General features: G+C 39.5%; 1 protein-coding gene and 1 non-coding gene across 5 annotated transcripts in view; both read left to right on the top strand.

Moving 5' to 3' along the window:
- The window catches only part of AGK (acylglycerol kinase), a 113,733-nt gene that overhangs the window by 22,160 nt on the left and 67,242 nt on the right, over positions 1–24,331 (top strand). For all 4 annotated transcript variants that reach the window (XR_012512005.1, XM_039472672.2, XM_039472673.2 and 1 more), the window contains exons 3-5: positions 14,206–14,245; positions 17,619–17,698; positions 22,720–22,795. Coding sequence is in view for 3 of the 4 variants with exons in the window: in XM_039472672.2 (XP_039328606.2) it covers positions 14,206–14,245; positions 17,619–17,698; positions 22,720–22,795 (196 nt within the window). In the remaining variant the exon portion in view is untranslated. The remainder of the gene's footprint in view (positions 1–14,205; positions 14,246–17,618; positions 17,699–22,719; positions 22,796–24,331) is intronic.
- LOC120365525 (U1 spliceosomal RNA) lies at positions 7,811–7,974 on the top strand. The gene has a single exon (XR_005580443.2). It is a non-coding gene; the product is annotated as a U1 spliceosomal RNA (small nuclear RNA).

Raw genomic sequence — 24,331 nt, 5'->3', positions numbered from 1 at the left:
TTAGACTTGACTGTAAAGTTGCATGTTTTCAGGAGGATGGGGAAAATCCAGTTGATGGAAGGCTTTGGATATAGGAAGTCTGTAGTATTTGGGGAACAGTGAAAAATTTTAAGGGGAAGAGAATGTCATGAACAGAGTAGCACTCAAGAAGTTTAATGCAGCACCCCTGTGCAGGATACATTTGAAGGAAAAGAGTCTGAAGGTTAAGAGTGCATTTAAATAGTTTACACAAAAGGTAATAAAGGCCTAAGCCAGAGTGTTGGCAGTAGGAATGGAAGAACTAGTGGGGGGATATGAGACTGTGATAGCGTAATGAGCATGAGTGCCAAAGGCAGGGGGTGTGTCTGTTTTGGGTTTTGCTGCTTACTAGCTATGTGGCCTTTATCAAGTTACTTAACTACCTGAACCTCTGAACCTCGGTTTTCTCATACATGTAATGGGAATCATTACACCTGTTTGCCAGGTTAGTTGCAAGGATTAAATAGGTGTGTCAAGTGCCTAGTACTGTGCTCAGCTTATAGGTAGCCCTCAGTAAATGTTAGTTATTATTACTAGGTAATTGACTGGGCACGTGATTGAAGGAGAGGAATGTAGTAGAAATGATTTTTTAGCTTCAAGACTAGGATAATTGGTGATATAGAAATTGCAATAGGCCGGGCACGGTGGCTCAAGCCTGTAATCCCAGCACTTTGGGAGGCCAAGGCGAGTGGATCATGAGGTCAAGAGATCGAGACCATCCTGGTCAACATGGTGAAACCCAGTCTCTACTAAAAATACAAAAAAGTAGTTGGGCGTGGTGGCGCATGCCTGTAATCCGAGCTACTCAGGAGGCTGAGGCAGGAGAATTGCCTGAGCCCAGGAGGCGGAGGTTGCGGTGAGCCGAGATCCTGCCATTGCACTCCAGCCTGGGTAACAAGAGCGAAACTCTGTCTCAAAAAAAAAAAAAAAAAAAAAAAAAAAGAGAAATTGCAATATACTTGCAAGGGAGAATTGTTTTAAGGAGGAGATATTATATTCTGTTTAGATAGGTTGAGTTTGAGACCCTGACAGGATATCCCGGGGGAAATGTGTTGGATGCCAGGGGTAAATTATGCATGGGCACACATGACTAGATTCATAGATTTGCTTTTGGTGCAGATTATGGTTTCAATAATGGTTTGTGCTCCATTTTTCATTATGTCTGGGGTTTCTGACAAAGCGGATGTTTTACCTTGACATCAGTTCAGATTAGACTGACTTTGTAGTCAGTGGTCTGGGGCCTGGCTGCTTCATCCACAACTGAAGGTAGGGAGGTTTTGTTCCCCCTTGTGGCTTTTCCTCATTTCAGAGTGCGTTGATATTTTAAGAAAGCAGCTTGTTTTGCTTTTTAGCCATTTCAAAGTTTATCTTTTTCTCTCTGTGCACAGGCTGATGCTGAAATTAGGGTGTTAATGCGTGCTATTTAAAGAAGCTCATTTATGGGCAATTAAATAACATGCCTGTCAGCCCAGATTTGATAGGGAATAGGGGAACCTTTTTAAATTTTATTTTAAGTACAATGAAGTTTAATTATATTTCCTTTTCTTTCAACTCTTTTGTTAGATTATCTGGAAAACAGATTTCTTCTTCTTCTTCTTCTTTTTTTAATCTATATATTTATTTTGCTTCCTCCCCTGTTTTGGGAGTGGTGGGCTGAGATGGGTAGCCAGTATATTTAAGTTATATTCTATATTTTAAGGGAGTTTTATATCAATGGTTTTAGATGTTCCAAGCATTACAGAGAGAATAATACAGCTGATGCTAAAACTAGCCCCTCTGTAGGTAGTAACTGACATCTCAAACATTTCATGTCCCAGAACAGCAAAAAGAGTGACAGTAGTAGCAACTAACTTATGTGTTTATAGGCCGGAAGTTGTCCAGATCTGTCATGTATCCTGGAACCCAAAGTAAATATCATTTCATGCACACGATTTATATAGAACAACTTGTGGGGCAGAGGGACATAGGGACTCTCTCATCCTAATCTTTCTTCTGGAGCAGCTGTCAAGATCTCTATACAATCTGTTTTCTCTCTCTCTCTCTTTTTAAAAATGTAAATAGATTTGAGTACTTTATATATAACTGAGTGTCAATATATATTTGTTTATAATTGTATGTGCAAATATGTAATGGCTTATGGCACAGGAAGAAATAGTATTTTCGTTGCCTAGTAAAGATAATGTTATGCAGTATATGGAAGAACAGTATATGGCATAAAGTATTTAATTTGGAGTGTTGGATGAAAGCAAATAAATTAAAAAGCAGAAAATGGAAGAAGTGACTGGACCGTGAAAGAATGTCAGTGCTTACGTGAATTAGGGGTAGAAATCATTGAAAAATGGCTGGTGGTAGAAGCTGAGAGAAGGATGCCCATTAATGGCAGCTGGAGCTTTGCCTGATTGTGGTACTGTCTGGACTTCAGTATAAACATAGCAGTCGGTCAGAGGCAGAACTTTTCCCCCAGTGCCCACAGAACGCAGCTAACTAACATGGGCTTCTGTGAATATTAGGAACAGAAATTGATACCTTGTGGAGACCTGAGGCTAGGATAAGAGAGTGCAAATAGAAAAATTTCATGTTCTAACAGGAGAAAAAGTGAGCTATGAAGACAGGCTTCTTCTACTTCCATTTCTCTTGGCCAACAGAATGAAGGGATAAACTGCAGGACCATCCTCTGGTTAATGGAAAATTCTACGGAACAGACCAAAATGATTAGCTTTGTTATGTGAGAGAAGCCTCTAGGCGATGCCATTTTTCATTAAGTCATTTTCCATCCCGAACTGGAGAGGGAACTAATTGTGTGAAGAAAACCTGAGAAATTAGAAGGTACTTGAAGTGTTCACAAGTAGTAGCTTGTTCTACTTGAGTGCATATAAGTGTAGAATACATTGGTTGGGATTTGATAAGATGGGAAGATGTGATTTTGGGATTTCTATACTGTATTTCAGGGAGCAGGAAAGAATAGGTACCTCAACTGCAGCTTCACTGCAGCCTTTAGCTGCTACTTTAGGTGAGACCTTCCCTGTGAGGGCAGAGGTAGAGTCTTTGGCTAATACATATTGTTGAATTAATGAATTCCAGTGGGGTTTGGTTTACCTGGACTTTTTCCTAAACCTACTTGCAGGAAATAAAAATGGTAGTAATCACTATAGTGAAACATCATAAATTGAGGCAACTGTAAGTGTGGCATTTCTCAGTACATGTGAAACAGTGGACAGCGCTTTATTGATTGCATTTTTTGTCATTTGAGAGTGTCTGGAGAGAACAGAAAAGAAGCAGAGTATTGAGGGGAAAAATGCTGTGTTGGGAATCAGACGTCAGCTCTAGGGCTAAGCCTTTTAGTAACTTCTAACAGTGGGCAAATCACCTTGACAGATGCTTTTCCAGACTAGATCAATTAGTTATTTTCTGGGAGCTCTAAGGAGATGACAGTATGCTGCTTAAGTGAACATACCAGAATCACTTAGAGCTTAGAGACATGAGCTTATAGAATTACACGTGCTCTGTGTGTATGTGCGTGTGCGTGTTTGTGTTTGCCCAAATGAGAGTCATTGCTATATTGAACTTTGTTACTGATGGATATTGTCAAATATTTGTTTGAGGGGTTTCATGGTATGTGGCGAGCACTAGATAATTTCTAAGGACTCTTCCAATCTGAAAAATTTAGGTTTCCAGGAAATGGAAATTAGGCTTGGATGCCTTTTACAAAGGCATTTTATTTTATTTTTTGTCCTGGCTGGTTGTAGGGCTTTCAAACTTTCACAAAAAAATTAAAATTAAAAAAATAAATATAGCAAAAACAGGGATTTTAGGCCTGAAAATTGCTGTAAATATTTGCAAGCCATGGTTAAACAGTGGGCAAATTAATATCTCTGGGGTGAATCACAATCTCATGTAATGAGGTAAAACATTTCGGCAAAAGGCTGCTGGAGGATTGACTTTATTGAGACACAAGACGCTGCAGCCCTGTCTTGGTTCATTCCTCGTTCCTTGGAATAGCTATTTTGTCCATGTAGATGCAGAGTTGAACAATGAACTTGCTAACTATGAAACTGACTTCCTCCCTTCTTTCCTTACTGCCTCCCCATCTCTTGGAGCAAAAATGCTCTTGGCTTGCTTTATATTAATACTGAATTATGTTGTCCTTGCCTTGTTAAATATACCGCTAACTAATGAAATTTATTCAGAGGAGCCTTTTGTAAACCAAAAATAAAATTCAAAGGCCTCCGCAACTCCCTCAACCATCTGAGTGGACTCCCTCCTCAGCCAGGGCACTCTAAAATTTAACCTGAAAGACTGGTTCGGTTCGGTCCATGAAAGGAAGAGTAGGGGTTGGAGGGACAGGCCTCATTCTGTCTCTCCAGCGGTAATGTGAATTCTGACCTTAAGTCTGATAAGAAACATTACAATCCCATTTCTGTGAAGCTTGCTACCTGGAGATTTCATCTGCATGATAAAACCTTGGTGGGCAACTGCTTATCTTAATCCAGACATTGCTTTCTACTGATAATAACTCTCAACCAATTGCCAATCAGACTATGTTTAAATCTACATATGACTTAGAACCCCATCCCTCCATTCCCTAGTAGGACTTTTCCTTAGTTCAGCTAAAGACAGGGTCCTTGTCACATGACCATGAAAAATTAGGCTTGCAGATAGTTTGAAGGGCGAGAAAAATGGAATTTATTGGGCAAAAAGGAAAAAATAAAGGGAAACAGCGAGTCCTGCTCCTATAGGCTTCCTGCCCGAAGATTGAATTCCAGGTACCACCTTGGAACAGGAGGGGCCGGCCTGTTCCCCCTGCAAACAGCAGGAACTTCTGGAGGCTCCATCATGTGCACTGGCCCAGTGCACAGGCCAGGTGGGGTTTCTCTGGGGACCCCTTTGTAGTTGGCTGTCTCAATTCAAGTTGTGTTGCCCTTCTAGAGCGACTCCTCCAATGTAAATTTTTTTTTCTTTTGAGACAGAGCCTACTTTGTCACCCAGGCTGGTGTGCAGTGCTGTGATCTCTGCTCACTGCAACCTCCCAGGTTCAAGCAATTCTGCTGCATCAGCTTCCCAAGTAGCTGGGACTAAAGGCACATGCCACCATGCTCAGCTAATTTTTCTGGAATTTTTAGTAGAGATGGGGTTTTACTATGTTGGCCAGGCTGGTCTCGAACTCCTGACCTCAAGTGATCTGGCTGCCTAGGCCCCAGTGTAAATCTTTTTTTTTTTTTTTTTTTTTTTTAAGACAGAGTTTCGCTCTTGTTGCCCAGGTTGGAGTGTAATGGCGTGGTCTCGGCTCACTGCAACCTCTGCCTCCTGGGTTCAGGCAATTCTTCTGCCTCAGCCTCCTGAGTAGCTGGGATTACAGGCATGCACTACCATGCCCAGCTAATTTTTTGTATTTTTAGTAGAGATAGGGTTTCACCATGTTGACCAGGATGGTCTTGATCTCTTGACCTCGTGATCTACCCGCCTCGGCCTCCCAAAGTGCTAGGATTACAGACGTGAGCCACCGCGCCCAGCCAGTGTAAATCTTAAATGTATTGATTGCTGTTATTATGTCTCCCTAAAATGTAGAAAAGCATACCCTGACCATTTGGGGCAGAAGTCCTCAGGACCTCCTGAAACTGTCTCATGGCTGCATCCTTATCCTTGGCAAAATAAACTTTCTAAATTGAGACCTGTCTAAGATATTTTGGGTTCACACATTTGACTTCAAAATCCTGAATGCAAGTTGGTATACTTTTTACTAGTATAGGGGCAGTGCTGTACATTTCTCCTTTGCATTTGATAGTAGAATTTTTAGCTGTTTTTCTTTTGCTAAACTTTTCACCATCAACAATGCAGATGTTGAAATTCTAATGCCATATCCTCTGTGGCCCTTACTTTCTCTCACGCTTTCTAGGCACTCTAAGGGACATTGAAATGAAGACACTCACCACTTAATATATGGTTGTCAATAGGATTTCTTCCTGATGCTTTATGCTTTCATGACTTTAGGAAACTTCTTTGTTGCATTGGGCTTGGGAGAGGTAAGAAAATACAAGTTTCTTTGGTAGAGGTAGCACATCATGGTGTGGTTTGGCGAACAAGAAGACATAACCTTCTTTGGTTAAATAGGGGAAGACCAGACCAGTAGGCCCTAAAATCCTTTTAAAAATCGTTAACATTTTCACTGTTCCCTTGGTTTTCTGACCTGTCATGCTGTCTAAAATGGACCTTCAGTAGGCCCAAAAGATCAAGCATTCTTTCTTAGCAAGATGCATTTCCTCCTGCTTGATCAGCTGTCTTTCTGTCAGAAAGGCAGAGATGGTCACTATTTTCTCATGTATGACAGAGGTTCACTGCAGCCATTATCTGTTTGGGTAGGGAACCCAGGATATGGGGAGGGCTATGCAATGTATAGTTCAGAAAAGCTCTCTCCCTCTGCACATACTTCTAAGATAAGTTTTTGTCTTTGCTTCCATTTCTGCTCCATTCCTATTGCTCCATGAGCCACCATGGGCACAGCCACTGGCAATATCATGATTAATTATTCTAGGAAGCCTGGACAAGTTGCAGTGGTTGTTATAAACATCTAAACTTGAAATCTATTTTGTTTAAAGCAAAAGCTGTGTTTGCATGCACCAAGGGAAAAGCTAGTGGTAGAAATGGCTGTACGATTTGCCTCTGGTCTGCAGTGGGAAATATTCATTTTGGAAAATAGGATAGATCAATGTGTTTTTTCTCTCTATGTAAAGTTGTTATTGGAATAACAACTTATCTTATTTTGCAGTCCTAAAGTAATAAAACATTTATGGCTTGGGATAAATAGAGAGCATCCCATTACCTATAGTAGCAGGCATGTTCTTATTCTTTTCAAGCCTCAGGCAGAGTGACATCAGCAGATTTTTTTCATTTTCTAATCCAGAGCCTTCTAATTTCTTTCTGTCAAAGAACCTGCATTTTAATACTGAGCAGATCTGCAGGGACCCTTTTTGATATGACTACATTTTGTAGCACCTCTTTTAACTTGTATTTAACTTCAGTTATCAGAAGACAGCATGGTGTAGTGGAAAGAACACGGGCTTAGAATCTATGCAGTGCCCTTTTTTTTTTTTTTTTTTGGTTGGCTTGAAAATGACGTCTTCAGTTCACATTCAGATTCTTGAATCATTAGTAATCTGGACCTTTCTGATGACCACACTCAGAGTTCTTCAGCTACAGGGCCAGTTCTTGGTGCTTCCTGGTGTGTCAAAAGGAGCTCCCTGCTTAGCCTCTTTAGAAGGTACTCATTCCATTACACTCTACACACCCACACCCCACACACCCTGGGAGCTTCTTGATGTGGTAATATTTTCACAATTTTGAATTGTTTGGTTTTTCATCCTGTACTACACCACAATGACTCTTACCCTTCCCCTTTGGTGGTTATCATGCTGGAGAAGCATCCCCACTCATCTGTGCTTTCAGAATGCCAAATCTTCATACAAAGAATAACCTTCAGTTTCTTCTGCAGGACAAAGCCTGCCTGTCTGAGCACAGTGAGTCAATCTCTCCTGTTCAAACATTTGCCACTTATTTATTAAACAAGTACCCTCTATCTAGGAGAGTGTGCTGTGGGCTGTGGATGAGAAAATGGTGAATTATCCATGATTTGAAGAAGTTTATCATGTAGAAGGAAGATAAGAAAAGCAGTTTTTGTGTGGTGAGGTAAGGGAATGGGTTTTATTGTGTTTGGCCTTTTTTTAAAAAAGGAAAGGATAAAATGACGAAATCTTGGAAGATGTAAAGTTTGTTGTATCTCTTAAGAACAGCAAAACATATACTTACCTGGCAGGGGAGATGCCATGATCACAAAGGTGGTTTTCCCAGGGTGAGGCTTATCCATTGCACTCCGGATGTGCTGACCCCTGCAATTTCCCCAAATGTGGGAAACTCGACTGCATAGTTTGTGGTAGTGGGGGACTGCGTTTGCACTTTCCCCTGGACTTTCATATAAAAAAACAAAAACAAAACAACAAAAAAAAAACAACAGCAAAACATGCAGTTTGCCAAGAACAGAAGCAGCATCGAGGGGGAATGGTAGGAGATAAGGAAAACTTTTCCGTCAATTCTCTATCTGATTTTTCCTTTTCCTTTTTTTTTTTTTTTTTTTTTAGCTCCCTTGCCTTTGACTTTCAAATGAAGTACCTCTGTCATTTTATTTGAAGTACCCCTGTCATTTTATTTGAGATTCATTTGGTGGTCTCTGTCAACTGTCCCACGATCAGGGTATCTCTTCCTCCTACTTTCACCCTACTCATTATAGATCATGATATCCACTCCCATTCCTTCTATTAGCATAAATCCAAGACTGCTATACAGAACTTCAGACCTGCATTTCCAGCTGTCCTGTAGACACTGCCACCTGGGTTCTCACCCCATGTCGATAGACATACCAGAACTCAGCTCAGTTTCTTCCCTCTCACATCTGCGCTTTCTACTTCATTCCCTCTCTGAATGGCACTGCCTTCCACGGATTGCTTAATGCAGGATGTCGCTTAGTGCAGGATGTCGGCATCTTTTCTTTCTTTAATTCCCACCAGCCATCCCTCAAGTTTACCTCCTAAATATCTGCTGAATTTGTCCTCTTCTCTGTGTCTCCTCCGCCACAATCCTAGTTCCAGTCATCATCACTCAGGGTTACTGAGAGAGCCTCTGAGGTTTCACTAGATTTGGTCTTACCTCTGACCAATGCCTTCTTCACACACTGCAGCCAGAATAATCCCTCGAAATGTAAATCTAGTCACATAAATTCTCTTAAAACCCTTTAATGGCCCCTTATGGCCCTTAGGATAAAATCCACATTCCTTAAATAGCTTAAAATGTCCTTAGTGACCTGGCCTTTACCTGGCTCCTCCCATGGCACACTGCCTCCAGCTGTCCCCAACTACTTTCTCCTTCATAAATTGGTCATGTTCTAGCACTTGTGAGCTTTAACATGCTGTTTCTCTTGCCTAGATTCTACTCCCATTTTTGTCTGGCTACTTTTTATTTTTCCCCTAGATCTTGGCTTCAGTGTCACATCCTGCAAAAAGCCTCTAATTCTCTCAAAACTAGGTTAGATGCCTCCATTATGTGCCCCTTTTATGGAGTACATAAAAGTAAAATTGCATCATGATTGCCTGTTGAATTGTCATTGTTCCCTACTAAACTATATAAACTTCACCAGGACAGGGAATGATGGGCGTATTCACCAGCGTGTCCAAGACACCTAGCACAGTGCCTGGCCTATTATTTATTAAGAAATACATCTTTTACTATGCCACCGCTATTTACCAAGAGCTGTTCTTCTTTGTTGCTTGATCCGAAGCTGCTTCAGGGCAGGACCAAATCTTATTTCTGTGCCATAGGCAGCACTTTGTGTTAAATGAGTTTGTTTCACCAACTACCTTCAGAAGCATTATTGCACCTGATCTTTTAAAAAATAGATGAGTATACATTTAAAAATTTATATTAGATGAAACTATGCAATTAATTTTAAAAATGTGCTATAAAACATACAACTGAATGAGTAATTGCCCATGGAGTATTATCAGAAGTTTAGAAGAAAAGGCATTAAAGCATCTGCTTAGGGCCAGGTGGGCATGGGTTTCAATTCAAACTCTGCTGTTAGCAGAAAGGAGACCCAATCCAGACCGCCAGAGGGTTCTTGGATCTTGCACAAGAAAGAATTCAGGGCAACTTCACAAGTAAAGTGAATGCAAGTTTATTAAGAAAGTAGGCTGGGCATGGTGGCTGCTCACGCCTGTTATCCCAGGACTTTGAGAGCCTGAGGCAGGCAGATCACAAGGGTCAGGAGTTTGAGACCAGTCTGGCCAACATGGTGAAACCCCCATCTCTACTAAAAATACCTAAATTAGCTGGGTGTGGTGGTGCACACCTGTAATCCCAGCTACTCCAGAGGCTGAGGCAGGAGAATCACTTGAACGCAGGCAGTGGAAGTTGCAGTGAGCCGAGACGGTGCCATTGCACTCCAGCCTTCGGGGGCAGAGCAAGACTTACTTCATGGGGAAAAAGAGGAAAGGAATAAAACAATGACTACTCTATAGGCAGAGCAGCAGCATGGACCACTCAGTTGCTTGTACTTACTGTTACTTCTTGATTATATGCTAAATAAGTGGTGGATTATTCATGAGTTTTCTCAGAAAGGGGTGGGCAATTCCCAGAACTCAGGGTTCCTCCCCTTTTTACACCATATAGTGTAACTTCCTGATGTTGCCATGGCATTTGTAAACTGTCATGGTGCTGGTGGGAGTGTCTTTTAGCATGCTACTATATTATAATTAGCATATAATGAGCAATGAGGGCACCAGAGGTCACTCTGTTGCAGTCTCGGTTTTGGTGGATTTTGGCCGGCTTCTTTTTGCAGTCTGTTTTATCCGCAAGGTCTTTATGAACTGTATATGCTGCCCTCCTATCTCATCCTGTGACTTAGAATGCCTAACCTCATGTGAATGCAGCCCAGTAGGTCTCAGCCTCTTTTTACCCAACCCCCGCTTGAGATGGAGTAGCTCTGGTTCAAACGCTTCTGATGCTACCACTTAGTAACTCTGTGTTTTTGGGCATGTCACTTTCCTTCTCTGAGTCTTGCTTTCCTGATCTGTAAAATGAGTATATTTTATATACCTAATAATGCCTGCCTTGCAAGGTTTTACAAAGATTAAAGCTTTATGAAAATAACTGCCATAGTACCTGGTACAAGGTAGTTGCTCTATGAATGTTAAGTTTCGTCTTTGATTCTGACAATGGTGACATTACTGAAACATTTTTGGAATTTCTTTGTTGAGATACTTTTCAGAGCTTGCTATAGATCATTGGACTATCTCAATGGGAGAAATCTTTTATCTTCGAGAATGTGTTTGATTTTTAGAAATAAAAATCAGAGAGCAAGATCAAGATGGTTAATAACATTTTGATATTAAACAAAGTTACATATGATTATAATGAGATTTTTCTTTTGTAATATCAAAACTGGTACGTATTCTGGCACTCTCACAGGTGGCATTGACAGGATATTCCATTTGGCACATTAAATTCTGGGAATTAACTATCAAAATCTTTTGATTTTGAATAGCATTCTGATAAATTGAGCAGAATTAATAAACTCAGGAGAGCTGAAATCTTTAATGATACATTTAGTCACAAGCTAACAATCAGAACTTTACTTCTGGCAACAAAGAACTTAGGGAAGAAAATGATCTAACGCATTTTAGGTGCTACCTAAAGTGCTGCCGCATATTCTTGTGCACATTGAGAGCGATTGTCTTTTTAGCTAGGTCCATGGAAATCAGTGTGGCTGAGCTGTGGCAAGGGTGATGTTCTTTCCTAATGACCCAGAGGAGCCTGTTGCCTTTCGGAGATCTGTCCTGCGCGGTAGAGGAGGAGCCTGGACATGGGCAGGATATAGAGATGGGATTGCAGCTTTGGCAGAAGCATAGGGGGCTTGTGCAGAAAAATCCATAGGGCGAGTTTATAGGAGAGATTGGAGGCACAAGGTTATCGGTCTGCTAAAGGAAAGCAGTGGCCGAAGGAGCACAGTTGGGAGAGGCTGGAAGCTGCATTCCCAGGGCCCTGTGCAACCTGGACTGGGGGTCAGCACAGTACAGGGGGAAGGCCAGTGACAATGCCCAGGTTACTATGAGGAACCTCGTATTATTTTGTTATCCAGAGGTTACTGTGGATTCAGTGTTTTGCCTCTTCATTGTATATAAGGTCATAAATGCAAATTATTGAGTAAGCTATAAGGCGTTAGTGACATGTTAATTATTTTCAAGATATTTTGCTAGTTCGTACCCTGAATTTACTTCATCTTCTAGTATATTTTTGTTGTTGTTACTGTTGTTAGCATGATTCAGTGAGAGCATTTGATGGGGAGGGACGTAAGAAGAAAAGTAAAACATGAATATGTGTCATTTCCTGTGGGAAGTTATATTAAAAAACCATGAATATTTGTGAATCCTGGGTGTGAGGGAGAGAAGGTTGCACAACGCCCTTTGCCACCTGGGCACAGGGGAGCAGAGTCACTTCAGCCAATGGGGACTGGGCTGGCTTGTGCTGGATTTCACAAGGGATGAGTCTCCTGAAAATGTTTGTTATCGAATAGCATCAGCTTTTCGGGTATTGATGCCATTATAATTTCAGTAAAATATGGTTCTTCGGTTTTTTGTTTTGTTTTGTTTTGTTTTGAGACGGAGTCTCACTCTGTAGCCCAGGCTGGAGCGCGGTGGCAGGATCTCAGCTTACCGCAATCTCCACCTTCCAGGTTCAAGGGATTCTCCTACCTCAGTCTTTTGAGTAGCTGGGATTACAGGCATGTGCCAGGCTAATTTTGTATTTTTAGTAGAGATGGGGTCTCACCGTGTTGGCCAGGCTGGTCATGAACTCCTGACCTTAAGTGATCTGCCTGCCTCAGCCTCCCAAAGTGTTACGATCAGAGGCGTGAGCCACCATGTCTGGCTGGTTCTTAGGTTTTAGATTCACAGAATCAATACTTCCCTGTGGATGATGTTCTCTTAGTGAAGCCGCCTGCTTTATGGAATTCAGGGGTCGTTCTGCAGCCTGGCTATGGAATCACTGAGCCAGCAGCCTTTGACAGCAACTCTGGCAAAAAGCAAAGATTACTTATTTCTTTTCATTCACTGTAAATGTCAAAATCCCATTTGAATTACTGTGAAAATGCAAAATTTAACGTCTTCAATTTTATTTTTCAAAGTCTAGAAAGAATACAAGCAAAATTACCTTTTTTTTTCCGGTTTTCCTTTAAATTGGTTATTGTTCATCTTTTCTGGGTATTTGATTTCTTTACTGTTGTTAACCAAGTTGAACTTACTATCTGAGCAGTGTCAGCGATGTGCATTAGCACAAACTCTTAGATGAAGATTCTGGAGCCCGTAGGTGACTGGAGCCATTTAAAGTGCTTTTATGGTATAAACATATTTTAGAGACCTTGATGTTAAATAGGTGATCATATTCTGACAGAATGCTTTCATTTTTGGAAGCTAAAATTTTGCCTCATGACAAAATTCTCCCTTTATGATCTTATTTAGTGTCTGATGGTGATTAAAAAAAACAAGTGATTTAGATAAAACAGTAGAAAAAACTAAAGATCAAATAACTTGTGGCAAATGACCTAATTTCCACTGGGTAAGAAAAATGCAGGATATGTATATTAGTTTTCTCTCGTTACCTTAACAAATTACCACAAACTTAGTGGTTCACAGATTTCTTGTCTTGCATTCTGTGAATTGGAAGTCCAAAACAGCTCTCACTGGGCTAAGACAGAGTGTGGCAGGGGCTGTGTTCCTTCTGGAGCCTCTAGGGATAATTGTTCTGCTTTTCTGCTTCTGGAGGCTACCACATTCCTTGACTCCCTTCAATGCCCTCTTCTACCTTCAGAGCTGGCAAGGTTGCATTTTTCTGACCATTCTTCCATAATCACATCTGCCTCTGATCACAACTGGGAAACTTTCTCTGTTTTGGGGCCTTGGTGGTTAGGTTGGGTCCATCTGGATGATCCAGGACAGTCTCCCCATCTCAAGTCTCTAAATTTAATCATGTCCATAAAAATCCCTTTTCCCATGTAAAGTAGCATATCCTCAAGTTCTGAGGATTAGGATGTGGAAAATTTGGGGGGATGGGGTATTATTCTGGTTACCAGAATATGAAAATATTTAATACAAACTTTTATTCAGAGAATGTATTTTTCAAATATCCGGATAACTTGTTATCAGGTTTTTTTTTTTTTTTTTTTGAGACGGAGTTTCGCTCTTGTTACCCAGGCTGGAGTGCAATGGTGCGATCTCGGCTCACCGCAACCTCCGCCTCCTGGGTTCAGGCAATTCTCCTGCCTCAGCTTCCTGAGTAGCTGGGATTACAGGCATGCACCACCATGCCCAGCTACTTTTTTGTATTTTTAGTAGAGACAGGGTTTCACCATATTGACCAGGATGGTCTCGATCTCTTGACCTCGTGATCCACCTGCCTCGGCCTCCCAAAGTGCTGGGATTACAGGCTTGAGCCACCGCGCCCGGCCTGTTATCAGGTTTTTAGGAAATTTTCACTTGGGTGTTTTTAGAGAAGAGGTGTATATATTAAAAAATAAAAAAAACTCACAGATTTGGTTTGGATCATAATCTACTAAAGCTAATGATTATTCTCTTTTGCTTACTTTGATAGTGATAACCTGCTTAGGAGAGCAGCCTGTCAAGAAGCTCAGGTAATACTATTTAATGTGATAAAATTAAACCCCTCCTTATCTTCATTGTGCAGAAAAGCTGAGCTCTTTAGGGGACTTTCAGTGTCTTGCATCTGTGCAGTTTGGCTATTTTTTAGCACTATCAGGATGAATCACGCTGGGAGCCAACTCTGAGTAGAACTCCAGGAAGTTAACCATCTGGTGAAGAGCAGTTCTGACGCCCACCCTTGTAGACTGTTTGTTTCTGGATTGGTCCCAAGAACACAGAACTGGACTGGTAGAAGCTCTGGGAATTTGTTTGTGTCTGCAGTTGTCTTTGTAGATCTGCCTAACCCTTGAATCATTCCTGATCAGAATAACCCCCAAGGATATCAGTTCAGAGCAAGTGTTACCTCTAAAGTCCAATCTTCTTAAAATTGTTGATTCATATTTTTAAAGCCTATCTCCAGGCTCAACTGAGCCATAACATGTGCACTGTTATCCCAATTCCATGAGATTTTACTTAAATGTTCATTTATATGGCTAATTGATTATAGCTGGATTATAAATCCTTTCAAATTTAAGACCCCCATTTTTGTCCCCCATTGCAAAAATATACGTTATACTTTGCAGTTGAAATTCTGTGACTGAGTTGCCTTTTTGTTTTGTATCATTTGAACTTATGATGTCAGAAATACTGAAATAGAGACATGAAAATCAAAAGAGGCAAAGATATGAAGTGTTTAGTAGAAGTAAGTGGCAGACCTCCTGTTTGTTTCTGCAATGTTTTCATGGATGACAGTGACAATAGATACTATAAATTAATTCCTCTCTTTAGCGATTGTTATCTAGCTGTTCTAAGTCGGTGTTTTAAGAATTTGATTACTTTTTTGTTTAAATGTGTTATCTCTCATATGGCTCTAAGTTGTTTTAGAAATCAATTCAAATAAACTTTATTATTAAATTAAAGGTGATCCTTGTCCCAAGCCAGTCATTACCAACTGGAAAATCCTCCTGGGAGGGAAACCCATTCTTTCTCTCTTTAAGGAAGAGTAGGCCTGTGTGATTGTAGGACCCTCCCTTTCTTGTTGAAGGTAAATGCTTCCACCTCTGTTCTGAGTTCTGTCTCCTCATACTTTTTCAGGGATGATGTTCCTTTAGTGATTTTCTCCTTCTCCTCTATTTCTTTCTTCTATTCTAATTCTCCACTTCCCCCGCATGTTTAATTCCTTCCATCTCACAAATGGAAGTGGATTTGCCTTTATAGCCTCTGCTGGCTAATTTTCCTATCTGTATTCCTCCCTTAACAGTCTAAATTCTTGAAAGAATATGATTTTTAAAAACAAATCTCACATAAACTTAATGTAGTCTCATGTAAACTCCTTAGCCTACTGTGAATCTGAGACTTGAGTTGCAAGTAGGTACAAACTTTAGACGCCAAGAAATCAGGACAAGGAGGAATAATCTTACTAGCATAGGTATGGAATCTGGTAGGCAAGAGAGCCTGGTTAGTGATGTCATTCTGCCTGATTCCAGAAATAGTATAGATAGAAAAAGAAAAAATTACAATATTTGGAGATTTAACAGCAAAATATTAAGGTCTAAGTAAGACTGGAAACAAATTATAATATGCCAGAAACTTCTTACAAAGATACAGTCTTTTTCTCTGCTTCAGAAAAAAAAATTAATTTTGTTTTTAAAGCAAGCAATAGACAATGGTATGAAAGGCTCCAAAATGAACTCTCAGGGAGGTGGCAGATTTAGAGTAAGTTAGCCAATAAAAAATCTTTGCGGCCAGGCACCGTGGCTCATGCCTATAATCCCAGCACTTTGGGAGGCCAAGGAGGGTGGATCACAAAGTCAGGAGTTCAGGATCAGTCTGGCCAAGATGGTGAAACCCCACATCTACTAAAAATAAAAAAAAACTAGCTGGGCACAGTGGTGGGCACATGTAATCCCTGCTACTCAGGAGGCTGAGGCAGGAGAATCACTTGAACCCAGGAGGCAGAGGTTGCAGTGAGCCAAGATCATGCTAACACACTCCAGCCTGGGTGACAGAGAGAGACTCCATCTCAAAAAAAAAAAAACAAAAAACAAAAAACAACAACTTTGCATAATCTTTTTTCCTCCTATCTTTACTTTGTACTTCCATACTAGAATTCTGCTTTCTTGGCCCAGATCTGCTCCCACTATTGAAGACCCCAATTTTTGCCCATTTTGGTACTTTCCTTTTCTTATTCTTTGAGATGGAGTTTTGTTCTTGTTATCCAGGCTGGAGTGCAATGGCGCAATCTTGGCTCACCGCAACCTCCGCCTCTGGGTTCAGGCAATTCTCCTGCCTCAGCCTCCTGAGTAGCTGGGATTACAGGCACGCGCCACCATGCCCAGCTAATTTTTTTTTTTTTTTGTATTTTTAGTAGAGATGGGGTTTCACCATGTTGACCAGGATGGTCTCGATCTCTCGACCTCGTGATCCACCCGCCTCGGCCTCCCAAAGTCCTGGGATTACAGGCTTGAGCCACCGCGCCCGGCCTTTCCTTTTCTTATTCTTTTTGTTGACCATTGTTTCCAATTCAGACATAATGACAAGAGTTCCCATTCATTTCTCATTTGGACTCCTCACATCTAGTCCTCTGCCTCTTAATTCTCATCCTTGATCCTCTCTTTAGAGCTTAGAGAGTAAAAGTTTTGGCTTTGGAATTAGAAGATGTATATTCCAGGCTTGTAATTTATCAACTCTGTAACTTTCAGGAACTTAGTCTTCCTGATTCTGGACTTTCTAATCTGGGAAACTAAGATTATTTCATACCACCTTGGTTTCTGAGAACTAAGAATAATCTGTGTAAAAAATGTCAAATAAAAGGTGCTTGGTATATATTAGTTACATTTCTTTTCCCCTGCCAGTTGCTGCTATTTAGTTATACAGGGTTGCAAAGAAGAGAAGACAAGGAGAGTGTTAGGTTTATTTTGTATGTGTATAAATATATGAAGATTAACTGGTAACACAAAGATTCGTCATGAACAAGTTTTAGTGATGAGTTGGAGAGAATATTGTACTCTGAAAACTAAAGACACTAAGATTAAGCTTCTCTCCTGACAGACTATGGCCTTACTAATTGAATGTTTATAATAAACCTAGCCATATCTTACACAGAAAATAAATGTTATTTGCCTCTAGTAGATAAAGCAGGATTTTTTATTCCAATGCAAAATAGAGCTTATGGTCATTAAATAATGCTACTTTGTTGTTGTTGTTGATAGTATTTTTGTTAATATGAAATTATGAAAGAACATTTTTCCCCCAAGGGAAGATACCGTATGTGCTGTAAGTAAATTTTTTTGGAATGAAAGAATACATGTGACATTTACCAAATAACTGAACTCTTACTGAAAACTTTGCTTTTTTCTTTTTTAGGTGTTTGGCAATCAACTTATTCCTCCCAATGCACAATTGAAGAAGGCAACTGTTTTTCTCAATCCTGCAGCTTGCAAAGGGTAGTTCCGTTTGTGACTTGTTAGATACTTGGTTTTTCAAAGGGGGAAAGACATCACAGACTATGAGGCAGCTAGTGAGATTACGTGGAATTGGAAGAACTAGGTTTAGTACTCTTCTAGCAATAAGATTCATTTGTAATGTAGAAATAACAGTTAAATGAGAAATAACTATAAAGCTAATGGATGCTTAGCAAACTTGTCTAATTGAAGTTTAATAATCATTCCAGGATTAACACCTACAAAGATGTCTCATTTGCTTGGAAGTAGTCCCCCGGGAGTGACTGCTATACTGCTAGGATGTAAATCATTAGGCCATCTTTGTCCACAGGATGTTCAGAGATGGCCAAGAATACTGCGGGCTTGGGAGATCAGAAACGTTCTTTCCAAAAGGGATGATCCTTGAGCTAGGCCTGAGAAGAAGCAGGCAGGAGAAGGCTACTCATTCTTCTCAATTGAGGAAATGGTCCATGGGACAGGGGCCTGGAGACAGGAGTGACCTAGCTATGGCTTTGTTATGACACAGGACAGTCTGTAACTGGTCTGGCTGGCCTGGGAAGGTCATGTGAAGAAATTGTGGGAATTAAGGTGTGAAGAATAGTTGCGAGTTGGGTATATAGTGATTTGATCATGGCAGTTCATTGATTATATGAATGAACCACACTAAAAGGTGGAAAGGCTATATGCAGGGGTGGAGAGTGGGTATGTGGGGACTCAAAGTCTGTTAAGAAAAAATAAATAAGCAAAACATTTTTTTTTTTACAATGTTAGATGCAACTCATTCAGTTGGAAATATGAATACAAAGACCTTGATGGCTTTAGAATAAATAATTAAAAATTTACTTTGAAAAAATAGTCAGAATTAAAGGATTGAGTGTTAACAAATGATATCTTTTAATGTCCCTAATGTCCAGAACAATTCTTTTTTGCTTTTTGGGAGTCAGAAAATTAGTAAGCTGGGTGCAGTGGCTCATGCCTGTAATCACAGCACTTTGGGAGCCCGAGGTGGGCAGATCACTTGAGCCCAGGAGTTTGAGACCAGCCTGGGTAACATGGTGAAACTCTGTCTCTACAAAACTACAAAAATTAGCTGGAAACAATTCAAAAATTAGCCAGATGCTGTAGCATTTACCTGTAGTTGCAGCTACTTGGGAGGCTGAGGTAGGAGGATCACCTAAGCCTGGGAGGTTGAGGCTGCAGTGAGCCATGATCATACAACTGCTGTCCAGCCTGGGTGATAGAGTGAGACCCTGTCTCAAAAAATTAAAAAAGAGAAAGAAAGAAAGAAAGAAAAAGAAAATTAGTAAATATGTACTAAATTGGATTCTATGAGATCAAAGTCAAATGACATTAAGGTAATAAGAACAACAACAAGAAGCTTTGGGCTGGATTATAAGTGATAAGCATAATATTGTCAAATAAAACACAAGAGTATCTGATGTCAGTTTTTCTATTCATTTCTTGGGAGGCAGTGAGTGTGACTTCATAGACAGGAGGACACAGCCTGCTTTATTTCTTTGTAATTCAGCTGTTTAATTCAGATTGTCTAAACAGACTATTCTGCCTAACTGAATCATATCTACTGGGTTTTGTTAGAGCAGCTTCCCTCCCCCATAAATATACCAGTGATAATGCCTATTGATCATTTTTGTTCAATATCAATACTAAATCATACCAACAAATCAACAAGTCCTAATATAATACAGTCAAAATACCCAAGATAATTAAATTGTCAGTGGTGGCCTGTAGCTGAAGATAACAGAGAATTCAGCATGGGTATGGGAGTTTGAGGAACCTGGTCTATTTACTGTTTTGCTGCTTACTAGCCCTGTTATATTGTGGGGGTTAATCTACTTCTGAAATCCCCAGTTTACTCATTTGTAAAATCAGAAAGGCCAAAGTACATACTTTAAAAATGATTATGTGGAATAGGGACCTTTGGTATTAAATGAGATAATGCTTATTAGGCACTGTTTCCATTTCATAAACTGCTGAATTGTTACTCTTCACCATGGGCTCGTTTTAGAGACCTAATAAATTAACAACTTGCTAATTTCTGATGAAACTTATGCCAATTTGTTTAAGCAATAACCAGTTATTTTGAATTCCTGCTTCTAAGAAGTATCTACATTTTTAAAATTAATAAGCAAATTTTTCCAAGCAATTTTAGGTTCTTTTTACATGTTTGCATTTACATGTATTTGCATTTTAAAAAGTAGATTCTTGTTTAGAACTATAATAGCTTTCTATAAAGGTAAGCTAAAATATTGCCACTGAAGGAAAGTCTTTTCTTAAAGCGTTGTCTCCTTTAACAAGGTGAATCCCTGTGTGCTTCTAGGAAAGCCTGGCATCCCTTTTTTTGTGTTGTTTTTAAAGCTTTGACTATTTAATTGCACTATTTTTGTCATCATGGCTCTGCCCTGACACATTTATAATTTATCATGTAGCTATTTCATTATGTAGTACTGGTTTAAAACTACATAAGAGCTTTAAGAAATAACTGTGTGTTTAGCATTAATAAATAATACATAAAAGAGTAATTATTTTGTGTGTGTGCCTGAGCCTGGAAGTTGCTGTAAGTACCTAAGGTTTTTATTTAGCCTTGGTGCTATCTCGCCTTTAATTATATAATAAATAATGTATTTCTTACTAGTAACACTTACCTTTCAATCTTTTATATAGAACATTAGAAGGAAAAAAGTCTTCACCTTTATTTTAGAGGTTTTCTGAACTTAGAACATCGTATAAAGATGTGAATAAAGACCCAAATGTTCTAATCTGATTTCTTAAACAGACTCAGCAGAGGTCACAGATTTGTGATTGATATGGCAGATTGAGACTTCTTCATAATTTTGCTTTTAGGAAATAGATCTGATCCACTTTCAACTGATCCTTTCATATCAATCTAGTAATGAAAGCAACCCTGGAAGGAGAACTGTTTGCAGTATCACTAGCTCAGCCCTTTAATGTTGGGTTAACTCCAGAAATGGTGAGCTGGAAAGGAGAAATTTTCATTCACCCTTTTATATTCATTCTAATAATCATTCAGAGCAGTAGAAAGGTAGAATATATTTAATTTGCTTATTATATGCTCAGAGAGGTTTTTGGAGTCTCGCTCTGTTGCCCAGGCTGGAGTGCAGTAGTGTGATCTCAGCTTACTGCAATCTTCGCCTCTTAGGTTCAAGCGATTCTCCTGCCACAGCCACCCAAGTAGCTGAGACTACAGGCATGTACTACAATGCCTGGCTAATTTTTTGTATTTTTAGTGGAGACAGGTTTTCACTATGTTAGCCAGTATGGTCTTGATCTCCTGACCTAAGCCTCCCAAAGTGCTGGGATTACAGGCGTGAGCCACTGCTCCTGGCCCATTTGAAATATTCTTTTGGATGGTTCTTGTGAAAATTTGTGCAAGCCTCTCAATTTCTATTTTAATTCAAGATAAGAAATGTTTTGTGTTCTATATACCATTTGGTGGTTCTTTTTAGTTTAAAGAATTTTGAGTTTGGCCTGTGCATAACTATACATGCTCCTCATTAGCTGCTTTTGTAGCTTAATATAAAATGTCTCTTCTATAAAATATCCTTAAAGTTTTGTATAAAGTATCCTTAAGATCAAAGGATACATCTTTAATTTAAAAATAGTATCTTTTTTAGAAGAGGACTGAGTAACTATGGATATAAAAGTTAGGTGTTTGACATTGATTGAAAGTACTAGATTTTTTTTTCCTTACGTAATAGTTGAAATATTTATGTAAAAGGCAGGTCAACTAATTGTTATTTTTTTTTTTTTTTTTTTTTTTTTTTTGAGACAGAGTGTCGCTCTTGTTACCCAGGCTGGAGTGCAATGGCACGATCTCGGCTCACCGCAACCTCCGCCTCCTGGGTTCAAGCAATTCTCCTGCCTCAGCCTCCTGAGTAGCTGGGACTACAGGCACGCGCCACCATGCCCAGCTAATTTTTTTGTATTTTTAGTAGAGACGGGGTTTCACCACGTTGACCAGGATGGTCTCGATCTCTCGACCTCGTGATCCACCCGCCTCGGCCTCCCAAAGTGCTGGGATTACAGGCTTGAGCCACCGCGCCTGGCAATTGTTATGTTTAAACATTAGTTTGACTTTGAGACTATGCCATTGGTGAGAGAGATTGTTTTGCAACTTCTGCATCCCTGGATTCCTAGGCTGTGTTTTTGAATTCTGACCTGAATTGGATAAGAGTGCAATGTCTGAATGATATGCATAATACTTTTGAAATATGCAAACTCTTTGAAGGCTGTTTTTTCTCTTATTTTAAGATATCCATGTTGTTTCCTTTTCCTCAGAATTTACATGTCTGTATTTAAGGCAGGTTCATTCATTCGTTTAGGCATTAATTAATCAGATACTTAGTAAGTACTTTCTAAGTGTGCCATACACAACCCTAGAGGTCAGGGGATTCCAGGATTAATAAGATTTGGTATTTATTTTTGCAAAGCTTCCAGTCTAGTGCTGACAACAGTCTTGGAAGTCTCTAATCACCATACAGTGTGAAAGTCACTAACAGAGTTGTGTATAAGGTACTAGAGGAGCACAGAGAGGGCATGACTGTGCCTGGGAGTTTCAGACAAGCTTCTGGTGAATTAGTTTTGTCTGCTTTGTCATGTTGTATTCCTAGCTCTTCCACCTGTGTCTATCACACCGAAGGTGCTCAGTGAATAGTTGAGTGAATCAAGCATTGTTGCCTGAATGGAACCATATCTAGTGTCTGTTCTTCCCCTAGAGGAACTACAGTGTGAACTATAAGCATCCCAAATGGATAAGAGCTTATTGCATTAGATAAACAGCAAATTCTCAGAGTTCCCAGAGTGAAAGGTTCTATTCTTCCATTCGTAGTAACTCATTACTTGTTAAACTTTCTGTACTTGACCAAATAAAGGAAACCTGTATTTCATGGTCTTTCTTACTCTGCCTTAAAGAAGATTGTAAGGCTTTTTGTTCTTCCTCTTGATAACCTGTGTTAAAATGTTTGCATTTTTTCCTTTGTTTACAGCAAAGCCAGGTCTCTATTCGAAAAAAATGCTGCCCCGATTTTACATTTATCCGGCATGGATGTGACTATTGTTAAGGTGAGGATGGTTCCAGAATGTTTATTTCACCCAAACGGCTGCCTCTTATAACAACCTCTTCTCTTGGCTTCTTAGCAAAAATTGCTTGTCACAAAAGCAAAGAAACTAATGTCGTAACCTGTTCTGACAATTGATAAAAGCAGTTTTGTTTTTTCCAAATAGCGTCAGCTTTTCATTTTCAGAATTGGATTGAGGGAGGCTTGGAGAACTTGATACCTTTCATCTGAAAGATGGGATGTGGAATTACATCTCTTGGAAGATGAAAATTGTTATAGCTGTAAGAATTCTTTTCCTGAAAATACACAATCTTCAAGTTTGAATAATTAATTTAATTTCTTAGTAGTTCCACAAACAGGTAAACCATTTTCTCTCTAGTAAGGAATTATCACTGGTGAAGAATTTTAAATGATAAAGCTTCAGAATTTGAGAATTCAGAAATTTAAAATTTGAGAATTTGAGATTTAGTTAAGAAGAAAAGGAGGCAAGCATAAATTACAAGGAATTATACTGTTTCTGAAGATGCAAGACCCTACTTGTTGAATTTTAAATGAGAGATGTATGGGTAAGTACCTATGTGTGTGTATATGGTGAAAACCACTCTTACTGTGGTTATAAGTCTGTGGTTGACCGATTTCTAATATTGTACACTTCCAGTAAATCATAGAAGTTAAAAAGGATCATTTTGTCTAGTTTACCATGCAGTGTTGAACCCTCTTTTCCGACTTTTCCGGCATGATTTTCCAGTTGTTTGCCTCTGGGGATAGGATAAAGGGGAAGAAAACTAACATATATTTGAGCACCTGTAATATGGCAGGTATGAGAGACATTAGTATGTGAGACTGATGTTTGTTTTCTCAATAGTTGGTGAAACTCACAGGTAAAACCATCTGGGCCTGGAGCTTTCCTTGATGGGAGATTTTCTGTTTTTAATGTGTGTGTGTGTGTGTGTCTGTGTGTGTGTGTGTGTCTGTCTGTCTGTCTGTCTGTATATATAGAGAGACAGGATCTCACTATATTGCCAAGACTGGACTCGAACTCCTGGACTCAAGTGATCCTCCTGCCTTGGCCTCCCAAAGTACTGGGATTATAGGTATAAGCTGCTGTGCCCAGCCTTTTTGATCTTTTTTTTTTTTTTTTAATTCATGCGTTAAATTTCTTTAATAGTTCAAGAAGTACTCAAGTTTTATTTCTTCTTGACTTAATTTTGGTAAGGTAAATTCTTCAAGGAATTCATGTGTTTCATCTAAATTTTCAAGTTAATTGACATCAGGTTGTTCATAGTATCGTCTATTTACCTTTTACATTTCTATAGCATCTATAATGCCTCATTTTCAATCTCAATATTGCTTATTTGTACCCTCTTTTTTTTTTCTCTCAGTAATCTTGTGAGAGGTTTGTCAATTTAATTAGGCCTTGCCAAGAACCATTTTTTGGCTTATTGATCCTCTCATTTATGTTTCATTCATTTCTGATCATTTTTTACTGTTTCCTTCATTCTACTTTAAAAAAACATTTTTGACTGTGCTTTTTCTGACA

Source organism: Saimiri boliviensis, chromosome 10 (genome assembly GCF_048565385.1).
Source record: "Saimiri boliviensis isolate mSaiBol1 chromosome 10, mSaiBol1.pri, whole genome shotgun sequence".
NCBI lineage: Eukaryota > Metazoa > Chordata > Mammalia > Primates > Cebidae > Saimiri > Saimiri boliviensis.
This window is presented reverse-complemented; position numbering and strand designations above follow the sequence as displayed.